Here is an 11361-nt window from a genome sequence, read left to right as displayed (position 1 = left end):
TTTCTCATCAGTGACTGTGGGCATGAACCTCAGCGTGGAGGAAGCGGGTGGTGCCAAGATCAAGGTGGAACTCACGGGAGGCCTTGTGGGCACGCTATTAAAAATAAACCGGGCGTGGTGGCGCATGCTTGTAATCCCAGAATTTGAGAGGCTGAGACAGGAGGATCATGGTTCGAGGGCAGCCTCAGCTACTTAGTGAGGTCCTTTGCAACTCAGTGAGATCCTGCTTCAAAATAAAGAATAAGCTGGGTGTGGTGGCGCACACTAGTAATCCCTGCGCTTGGGAGGTGGAAACAGGAGGATTGCGCTGGTTCAAAGCCAGCCCTGCTGGCCTAAGAGTTTTGTTTCCAAAAATTAAAAAGTATAAAATAGGTCTTGGAGTGTAGCCTGGAGGTAGAAGGGCTTCCAGGAACCCCAGTACCCCACCCCCCAAGAAAGAATAAAATAATTGGGCTGGGGATGTTGCTCGGAGGCAGAATGCCCCTGGGTCTCATTCCCAGGACTACACACATAAAAAAAATGAGGGCGGCTTCCCAAATCAAGGAGGAATCTGAGGTCTTGTGGATTCTGTGCCTTGCTTTCCTCACAGAGCAAAACCAGGCATACGGAGATCACTAGGTACAAAGGAGGCTCCAGCTCATACAACTCCACTGGTCTCTGGCCTGGGGTGTCCTTCCTGCAGTCTCCAGCATCCAAGCTTCTCTGTGAGCTGCTCCACCTTCTCTCAGGACTCAGCCTTCTCAACTCCGTCCCCACAGGGGGCAACCGCAGGAAGGCCTGCCCCTTGGCCCTCTTCTGCAGGAGCTGGCACCTGCCATTTCTGCTCATGTCCCATTGGCCACACTTGGTCACATGACCAATGTCACCAGAGTGGAAGCTGGGAAATGTAGTTTGGCCACATGCCCAGGGAAAGAAAGTTGTGGTGATTCTCAGCTGCTTGCTAGGAAATCTCCCTGGCTTCCACTGTAGCCAACATGCTCCTGAGAGACATGCTTCCTCTCTTCCTTCTTGCCCACAAGGAAGCCCTGCTGACTTTATCATACAGGTTTGGGCCCCATCCTTCCCGGGCCCTGCCCACTAAGGCTGGTGGTCACCCTGTTCCCATAGACCTGCAGGCAAGGCTCTTCCTTCACATCCTCTCTCCCCCCTCTGCCCACCACCCCATCAGCACTGAGCTAGGCACAGATGTGATGGCCGCACAGGTGGGAATTTCTTTTCCTTTTTTTTTTTTTTTTTTTTTAAACGAGGGATTGAACCCAGGGGCATCCTACCTCTGAGTAAAATCACTAGCCCTTTTTATTTATTTTTTTAAATTTGAGGCCCGTCTTGCTAAGTTGCTGAAGCTGGCCACAAACCTGCAATCCTCCTGTCTCAGCCTCCCCAAACCCTGGTATTACAGGCCTGTGCCATCATGCCTGGCCTTGCTGAGGGAATCCTTGCAAGCCATCGGCATAGGAGGTGACCTGCCTGTGGACAGGCTCCTCAGTCAGCGTGGCCTCAGCACCCGAGCACCTGGCCGCCAGGAGGATGGGAGGTACCATCCTAGATCTTGTGTCTTGCTGCATGTCCAAAGCCCAGCCAAAGGGACATCCCTTGAACCAAGCCCGGGAATCACATCTTATCTAAAGGGGATAGAAACAAAAATCTTCATGGCTGTGGGAGACCCAGAGAATGGGCTGTCACTAGGACGCCAGGCTCTGGTCACTGGGCCAGCACAGAAGCCCAGGGACGGAGGGCTGGGCTGGGCACGTTCTTAAGTACACATAATGAGCCCTCCAGACACCAAGGCTCCAGTTCCCCACGTAGCTGGATTCCTGCTGAATTGATAACATCGCTTCTGTAGAGCAAAGTCATAACACAATGGCTCCAGAACCCGAACAAACCCTTTGGTTCACAAAGGCAAGACACAACCATTCGCTTGAGCTGCTAGGGAATCCCAGAACTGTGGCCCGGGCTTTCCTAGCCGCACCACAGAAACCACCGGCAACGTGGCCAGGGAGGGGACAAGGCTTGACATTTGAGAAGTCTTGGCCAGTCTGACCACCGTGTCCCTGGCCGGGAACGTGCAACGCTTACCAGCCTCGCCAACAAAGACTTCCACGGGCGCGCTGGCTGGGCTCTCGCCGATGATGTTATAGGCAGTCATGACCACTTCGTAGCGCCTGTACTTCTTCAAATCTACAGGGATAAAGGAGACAGGGGTCAGTGGTGGTGGGACCATCTTCCACTCCTAGAAAGTTCTGTGGGCCACTGGGAAGCGGTCAATATCCTAAGGAGAGGCAGGGGGATGATCAGGATTTTTTTCCCATGGAAAAGTCTGTGACATGGCAGAAGCCTGTGTCCAGCCCTACTATGGGTCACGTCCCTCTCCTCCTCCTGCCCTGGCTCAGGTGAAAGGCCGCAGGAGGTGGCGTCTACAGAGGGGCTTTAGATGCAGCCATGCCTTGGCCTGCCTTTGCATCTGGCACCTGTCCTGAGAAGTACCAAGAGATGGAGGAAGAACTTGACACTTAGAAGAAAACATTAAGCCAGGTGTGGTGGCACACACCTGGAATCCCAGTACTTGGGAGGCTGAGACAGGAGGGCTGTAGGGCTGAGACCAGCTTCAGCAACTTAGCAAAACCCTCAGCAACTTAATAAGACTGTTTCAAAATAAAATAAACAAATAAAACGGGCTGGGGTTATAGCTTGGAAGCAAGGATATCCCTTTGTTCAATCCCTGGTACCAAACAAAATAAAAAGAAAAGGTTGGAGAGACCTGAGCAAACCCAAGGCCATTGAGATTAATGACCACGTCCTGGGAAGAAAAGGCCGTGGACGCCATGTGCAGGCTTACACAGGGAGAGGCCGAGCACAGGCTTCGTGCTGAGTAGCGTGGCAAACGTGGCTGGCCGTTACTCCAAAACATTCTGGAAGGTTCTCTCACTGCTAATCCTGCTCTGTGCCTGGCTGGGCTTTGCCAGGGAAGGGCCCTGGGCACTGAGTCCGGTGGACGCTGACTCAGGCCAGGCCTTCACATTCTGCCTCCCACGGGGACTCAGACCACAGAGTCCTCCTGACACTGGCCTCAGAGAAACGTGTGCGTGTGCGGTTCTGCCTGTGCCTTGGGAAGAAGACCCCCGGCTTGGCCTTCTAAATGGCTGCAGGAAGCCTTCGTGCACCCGGCCGCCTGGGTCGCCGGTCTCAACCCAGGACTCAGTGGCTGCGTGTCCTTCCAGGAGACCTCTGGGCATGGAGCAGATGACTAGAGCCGCGTCCAGCTGGGGACCCCTTAGGACCCGGACCTGTCTCCTCACTCTAAGCAGCTCCTCAGCTAGTTTGGGAGGGTGCCTGGCCCCTGGCTGCCCCGCAGCCTGTGTAGGGGTCTGGGCTTTAACAGGGAGTGAGTGGAGGACGGAGGGTGAAAAGAGCCACTAGGTATCGGTGAGCTGGGAAGCCACGGGCACAGGGGAGAAAACACATCTGTGTGTCCAGGGGCGGCGCCAGCCACCTGCTGAGGGGCGGAGGGTGGGATGGGCTGGTGCCCAGGGGCCCCTTGAAGAATGCCTGCCATGGAAGGGCCTCAGAAAGGCCTAGCTTCCTCCTCTCTCTGCCCGCCAACTTCTTTCTTTCTTGGGATGGAACTCAAGGCATTCTAAGATATACTCCCAGCCCTTTCTATTTTATATTTTGAAAGAGGTTCTCACTAAGTTGTTGTGGTTCCTGTCAAGTTGCTGAGGCTGGCCTCAAACCTTCAGTCCTCCTGTCTCAGCCTCCTAAGTACTGGGATTACTGGGTGCACCACCATGCCCAGTACCCTCTGTCTACTAATCCAGCCAAGTTCTTTGCCTCAAAAAAAAAAAAATCCCATCATGAGATCCCCTGCTAGCCCGGCACTTAGATCTTGAAACCCACCCGAGCCAGGAATCAAAGGGAAGCCACCTGGTTTGGTTTAAGTCAAAGGGAAGATGGCCAGATAAGCAAAATGTGGTATATACATTCAGTAGAATACTATTCAGCCTTGAAAAGGCCACTCGGACACACGCTGCAGGGTGGGTGAACCCTGAGGACACTAGGCTCAGGGAAGTATGCCAGTCACAAAAACGACAGGACTGCGTGAGTCTGCTCTCATGAGGTCCCTAGAGTTGACTGACCCACAGACAGAAGGCAGAATGTGGGAGGTCGGAGTGGGAGGGGAGTGCGTTTAATGACAGTAGTTTCCCTTTGGAAAGAAGAGAGAGTTCTGGTGAGCAGCCAAGCATCTTAAAACAGGTCAAGGTGGCAAATTTTATGTTATATATATTCTACACAATTGAAGAAAGATTAAAAAAGAAAGGTCAATGAGAGTCAAAGAGTCGGAGAGGAGATCCTGCCCGATCTCACTTTCCTTTCTATCCCAGACTGCGAGACCAGGTGCTGGCACTGCAAAGCCCTCCAGCCTGTTTCTAGAAGTTTCCTTTCCTGTCCCCTGATGAGCTCAACATTTGAGAAGCAGCATTTAAGAGGGGGACCCAGAAATTAGAGCATTAATCCAAGCTGGTTCTCCCGGCCTACGAGGGGCAATCGGCGGCTGTGGCTGGCTGCCTGGGCCGGGGCCCCTGCCCGAGGCGGGTGCACTTACGTGTTAATTCGTACGTTGTTAATGTGGAGCTGCTGTTCACGGCCTTGAAGCTGCTTTGGGCTATTAGGGGTAAGCAGAGCAGAAAGGCAGTTAGCAGGCAGGGAAACGGTTATCGCAAATGATGGACACGGAGATGGAGGAGACGGCGGGCCTCGCTCAGATACCCTTCTGCTCCTACACTGCCCCCGGAGGGGCAAGGAAGCCCGCACACTGCACACTGAGGGGTACCGCACCTCTCAAATAGCAAGACACCCCAGCCCAAGAGAACCTGGGATAAGAGCACCTAGGACCAGGTGTCTACACCCAGCCCCGCCTCCGTGTCTTTCTATTTAGCAGTGTTTTGATTTTGCTACAAAGCTCAAGGAGAGGCCAACTGTTATCTGGGACACCTCTGGGGTGTGGCAAGGGGGAGCCATCTCCTTCCGCCAGCTCTGGTGTCATGCCAGGGTCAGGTGTGTACGCTGCCATCTGCCCAGGGGTCCTCATGCAGAAGGTCGGACACAGAGGTGCCCCACTGGTGTGCTGGACGAAGGAGCCCCAGCCAGCCTCTTGCCACCACGGGGAGGGGGCAGTGGGAAGGTGCTGCCCAGGGGCATGTTCCTGTTCCACCCTGTCCCCAGCATGAGAATATCAAGGGCAAGGAGTATTTCTTTGACTGTTTGGAGGATGACAGGAAGTGAAAACCTTCTCCCTGCCTTCTGAGAGAGGAGGAGGTAGAGGAGGGGAGGTGCCCACAGTTGCAGGTCCGGCACACACCACCCTGGGGTGAAACAGCACCAGGCCCCATGCTGAAGTTGTGTGCAGTGACAGATGGAACCCGTCCTTGGCAGGACTGGTCCCTTCCTCTGCCTCATGTCCTGGGCACATGGCCAGTGCTTCCCTGGACACCTGGTCTCCCTCTGCCCATGGTGTTCAAGGCTCCGCTGCCTCCCCCGTGCTCTCCCTGCCTCATCCCCACACTCCACCTGCCCCATGTGCAAACCTCCTGCTCCCTGTCCCCAGGATGGGACAGTGCCTCTGCCCAGCTGCCCCATGGCATGTCTACATCCTACCACGCCTGGTGTGGAGCAGACAGATATGTGAGGGTCACCTGGGGACTTCCCTGCCCAGTGCAAGCCAGGAACACGGGCAGAGGGAAAGCGCTTACCTGTGAGCTCGGCTCGCAAGGCAGACGGGCTTTTGAGCATCTTCGTGTCAGGGCCTGAGCCGGCCTCGGCCTCCAGCTCCCGGTAGTAGATCCTGTATCCCTGCAGAAGGCCGTTCAGGCTCTCGTCCCGGGGAGGCTGTGAAGATATTCAGAAGGCTATTTAGGCTCAGACAGGGTGAGGCAGTGCCAGGCTATCCTACACCAGGGCTGGGGTGGCTTCTGCCCTGTTTTAACCTTAGGCCCACTGTGCAGAGGGGCAACTAGTTCAAGTCCACCCACAGTTCTTGATTGTTAAGAGCAAAGAAGGGAAGCTGTGAAACTCGAGGGGAGGAACTCAGGGCCTCCCAGGGGCACAGCTGAGCTGTAGAGGCCCTGCTCAGGCCTCAGGGTGCATGTATGAGGACATGGGTGTCTTATCCCATGTCCAGCTGGAGTCCTGCTCTCCCTGGGTGCAGAGGAAGCTGCTGATGAGATAAACCTAGAATGGGCTGGGATGTTAGGACATCAGCGTTGTCCACTGGCTGGCCCCACACTGGCCCCCAAGGCTCATGGTGGTCTTACTGGCCTTTTGCTGACCTCTGGGGAGGGGGGAGGTTACTCCCACTCAGGAAGCCCCACAGCCCAGCCATGTCAGCTGGTATAAGAAGGGCCTATGATGGGTCAGGAGCTCATTCCTATGGAAGAGGAAGGACAGGTAGATAGGAGATAGGCTTGGGTCCTATTAGTGTTTAAACGTGGGTTTGTGGAGCCTTGAGCTCTGCTGCTGACCAAGCCCAAGGTGTTCAGCTTCCTGCAGTGGGTTGCAGTTGGCCAGTGAGTTTGGGGAGGATGTTTCATTGATTTGGTGGATTTTTTTTTTTTCAGTATTGGGGATAAAGCCAAGGGGCATTGTATCCCCAGACGTATTTTTTAATCTTTTTATTTTCTGAAACAGGGTCTCACTGAATTGCAAAAGGACTCGCTAAGTAGCTGAGGCTCTGCCTCCCAAGTGCTGGGATTACAAGTGTGCGCCATCACGCCTGGCTTATCTGATAGATTTTTACTAGAAGTTAAGTGTCCCATTCCACACAGGCTCCTCTTAAAGCCTCGGTGGTTGCAGTGCCCACCCAGGTGTTGGGTTATCACAGGTAGGTCCCTCCCCAGATGTGTGGATGAGGGAGAAGGGCAAAGAGGCTTCTCAGCTGAGACCAGGAAGGTGGATGGAGACAAGGTCATGAGCCTCGTCCAATCCCTGTGTCTCCTCCAGAGTGGCTGACCATGCGAGGCCACCATCCCCTCAGTTCTCGGTTCCATTTCCTAAAAAAAGAGCCCAGAGCTTTGCCACTAGAGACCCTGCCCCTGTGGGTTGAGCTGCTTCTCCCCCCAAAAAATATGCTTGCCTTACCCCTGTGCCTCTGAAGTGGCCTTATTTGGGAATAGGGTATTTTCGTAGATGGCATTAGCTAGGGGTCACACTGGATCTGGGTGGGCCCTAGTCCAGTGACTTCTGTCCTCATGGGAGGAGGGGAGTCTGCACAGGTGGGTGCACAGGGAGAATGTCACCTGGAGGTGGACACAGGCTTTAGAGCGGGTGTGGACAAGCCAGGGGGCACCAAGGCTGGCATCAACCTCAGAAGCTGCAAGAGGGGCTGGCACTTTGATTTTGGACTTCAGACCTCTAAATCGTGAGCTGGTAAGCTTCAGTTGTTTCAAGCCACTTGGTTTGTGGGGGTTTGTGGCAGCAGCCCCAGAAAGCCAACACACCCTGGTCCTGTAAACTCGTTCCCTCCCCAAACTGTACCGCCCAAGCCAGACACCCAAAGGGTTTGGGTACTGCGTTACCCTCGTTCTCTTTAAGCTCTTACTACGTGTGATTCAAAACTCAGTTTTGGAGCACACAGCACCCTTGACTGTCCAAACCCTTCAACTGAATAGCTCCCAAAGCCGGGACTCTGAGGCAGACACAATCACATTAACCCTCGCAGGCGGCCAGCAGAGCCGTGTGTGCCCGGTGTGCTCCGGATCGTCTCAGAAGTGACAGTGGAAGACACGGCACTCCAGCAGCCCCAGGCCTGCCCTGCGGAGCCGCTGGCAGCTCCCCCATCTCCTCGGAAAGTTCAGGAATTGTGCCACAGCACATAATCACTCTGTCACAGGCAGAAAGGCGGAACTGGACACCCGGATGGACTTTCTAGCTCTCAAGGGCCACATCAGAAGGGCCACAGGTGCACAACGCCAGCCGGAGCTTCTGCCTAGGTGGGTGCCAGTGCCCAGCGCGCAGGTCCAGGGCAGGGGGTCGTCCTTTACGAGGCCATGTCTGGTTGTCAATGTCCACGCTCAGATCTCCTCTGCTTTGCTGAAAGGCACCGTGTCACCTCTCTCTGTGTTGGCCAGAGCCCCAGCTCTGAGAATTCCTGCCACCCGGCAGGGGCCAGCAGGGGCCCAGGAGGGTCAGTGGCAGGGCCAGGTGCTTGGATACTTAGGATCCAAATTCTCTCAGCAGGTGGAAGGACGCTGGGTCTGCAGGTGACTTCCCCACGGGGTTCTTTCTTTCCTCTCTTCTCATCTCCTGCGGGCAGCAGGGGCCTGGGCTGACTCTGCCCCTGTCTCCTCAGGGTCCCGGGGCTCACACCCCTCGCCACCTGTGCTCATGGCCAGGACTGTCAAGCCGGAGCCCAGCGACATGAGGGTCAAGTGAGCCTTCTTTGTGCTGTTTTCCCCCAATCAGAGCTGCCAGATTCAGCCAACAAAAATACAGAACACCCGGCCAATCTCAAGTCCCTAAATTGTGTTTCTGAAATGAAACTGGGCATCCTGCATTTTCTCTGGCAACTCTGCTTCTTCACAGGGGAAGGCCACCTCCCAACAGCACAGCGGAGCAAGAAAAACAAGACAAAAGGGAACCAGCGAGGACCAGGGGTGGAGGGGCCAGCGGAGGGTCCTTGGACTCGGCTGCATTCACCCATCCCAACCCTGCCCTGTCCCAACCCTGCCCTGCTCGCTCACCCAGCGGTTCCCAGAACTTCTCACGCACATCAAAAAGGCAAAGTAAACTGGGCGTGGTGGTGCACTCCTAGAGCCTACAGTCCCAGGACTTGGGAGGCTGAGAAAGGGGATTGTAGGTCCAAGGCCAGCCTTGGCAACTTTAGAGGTCCTCAGCAATTTAGCAGGACCCTGTTTCAAAACAAAAAAAAGATAAAAAGGGCCGGGGGGGAATGACTCCCTTCCCCCTCAATAGCAAAATAAAACAAACCCAGGGCAACCAGGACTTAGGGCACCAAGTGCGCAGGACACTTAGAAGTGGCAGAAAAGGGAAGACAAGGCCGCGGCGGCGGCTCACACCTGTGCTCTCAGTACTTGGGAGACTGAGGCAGGAGGACTGTAGGTTCAAGACCAATCCCTGTAACTTAGTGAGACTCTCAGTACTAAAGAAGAGAGAGAGAGAGAGAGAGAGAGAGAGAGAGAGAGAGAGAGAGAGAGAGAAGGAGGGGGCAAGAACTGGGGGATACCCTAGGAGCCTAGGTTTTTTTTTTTTTCCCCCTGTGGTTGTAGTTTTGTTACATATGGTCCTTGTATTTTCTATTGGTTTTGCTGAGAAGCCTTAGCATTTGCATTTGGGCCGCCTTGATGACAGATCATTGAGTCCGGGCTACCCATTAGCTTCTTCTGCAGCCCGCCTGCCCAGGTGCCCTCACTGAGGACTGAGCAGGGCAGGGCTGGTTTCCAGCTGCCCTTCCCTGTGGAACCTGCAGAACGGTGCCCAGACCAGCTTTTGGTTCCTGCTTCTTTCCTCTGTTCCTTGTAAGGGGATTGATTTCCTGTGGCCAGGGGGATGCCAGTCAGTGTTACTGTCAACTGTGCCTTGGTAAAGACACATCTTGTACCAGCACACCAGTGTGGACGTGGGGGCAAAGAAGGAAACTTAGTGCATGTATCACAGACGGCACTCATGTGCACACACACCACATACACCATACACTCGCATGCACGGACACACACACACACACACACACACACACACACACACAGACTCATCTCAAGAGGCTATTTCTGTTTGAATTCTGGTTGTCTTATTGGCTATAGTGAGCTGCAAGATCTTTATTTTGTAGAGCCTCCTCCTTCAAACCTAATGTCATCATATGGTAAGAGAAGGTTTACTTAACTTCTTCAACCCAGGGATGTTCTACCACTGAGCTACATCTCCATTCCTTTTTATTTTTTATTTTGAAATAGGGTCTCACTAGGTTGCTGAGGGTCTTGCTAAGCTGCTGAGGATGGCCAAACCTGTGATTCTCCTGTCTCAGCCTCTCAAGGACCAGGATTACAGGTGTGCACTACTGAACCCTTCTATTTCACTCCTTCTTAAAAAGAAGTAAAACAGACTTAAAAGTTGGAAAGTGAATGGTAAGAATAAGAGGCATTTCTCTACAGGCTACCTAATTTTTCCAAAAAGGTAGAGGAGCTATCCTGGCCATGGAGGGGGTAGGAGAATGCTGTCCTGGGCTATTTTGCCAACTGAGGCAGCTCCAAAGATTCCTGTCCCTGTGGCTAAGGTGGCTTGGCAGATGTGGTCTAAGGGAAGGAGGATGACTTGAGTTGGCTGAGCCCCTTCTGCAGTGAGAGGGCCGGGTGAAGCTGAAGGGCCAGGAGGCTGAGGGCTGGCTCCTGTTGCTCACCTCACTGTGTATCCCGGCGTGGCACAGAGCAGTCAGCGTGAGGTCGCTGAGCTCCATACCTCTGGGAATCAGCCAGCACCCCTCCATCTCCCGGGCTCTCGGGATCTCCTGAGCTATGATGCAAGAAATGGACAAGCAAAGGACTGTGGGGCCCCTGGGTGGAGTGCCTACCAGCCATGCAGCATCTGGGACTGACTTACAGAGGCATGGCTTTGAGCTGCCCTTGCAAGAGGAATTGTGACAGGGGAGATGGGAGGGTCCTCCACAGGGCAGGGCCCGTACCTGGTGCAGACCCACTGGACAGGGCTGAAGGATGTGAGCAGCAGACGCTCCAGTGGCGGGGAAAGGGTAAGGGGTATAGTCCCCCGGCCTGAGCCAGAACTATCCCAGGGCCCCTCTTGTTCCCAAGTGGTAGATCCCCAAACGCCCTGCAGCCAAACTCAGGAGGCTGGCCAGAATGGACTCCCTCCAAACACACACGAGCCACAGGCAGTGGGTGCCCGGGGAAGCCACTGTCTTGTGGAAATGCAGATGGGGGAAGAGGTTTCCATGACCTGGGGCTTTGACCTTCCTTTTCTGGGCCCCTGACCGCGGGACAGGGAGGTGTGCCCCTGCTTCACGGCTGAGTGTGGGAGCCTGCTCTTGCCGCTCGGATGGCAGCCGGCGGTCCTGTGGAGAGTCCCTGGGCACTGTCCTCAAGCGCGCTGGCAGGAGGTGGGAATGGCAGGGCTCTGGCAGGGAAGATGAGATGGCTCCTGCTCTCATTTCTGGAATCTGGGCTGGCTCCAGTCGGCAAGAAGGGAGAGACGAGTGGGCAGATCAAAAGCTTGCAGCTGGGCCTCTTTAAGCACCAGCCCAGCAATCTCGCCCCGTGGGTCACCTTCAAAGCCTCACTCACAGTCTCTGGATTAGGCCCGCAGGCAGCTCAGGCACTCAGGCCTCAGCAGGAGGACTGCAAA

The 11361-nt window shown here is 54.8% G+C and overlaps 1 protein-coding gene across 1 annotated transcript in view; it reads right to left on the bottom strand.

Moving 5' to 3' along the window:
- Nucleotides 1-11361, bottom strand: part of SDK1 (sidekick cell adhesion molecule 1) — a gene marked incomplete at both ends in the record, with an annotated part of 886211 nt that overhangs the window by 68047 nt on the left and 806803 nt on the right. Inside the window, 3 exons of the mRNA XM_080702238.1 lie at nucleotides 2077-2178; nucleotides 4601-4660; nucleotides 5748-5883. Of these exons, the coding sequence (XP_080558364.1) occupies nucleotides 2077-2178; nucleotides 4601-4660; nucleotides 5748-5883 (298 nt within the window). The remainder of the gene's footprint in view (nucleotides 1-2076; nucleotides 2179-4600; nucleotides 4661-5747; nucleotides 5884-11361) is intronic.

The sequence above is a fragment of the Muscardinus avellanarius genome (assembly GCF_963383645.1).
Source record: "Muscardinus avellanarius genome assembly, chromosome: 10".
NCBI classification, from domain to species: Eukaryota; Metazoa; Chordata; class Mammalia; order Rodentia; family Gliridae; genus Muscardinus; species Muscardinus avellanarius.
Note: the sequence above shows the minus strand (reverse complement) of the source record. Positions and strands in the feature narration are given on the sequence as shown.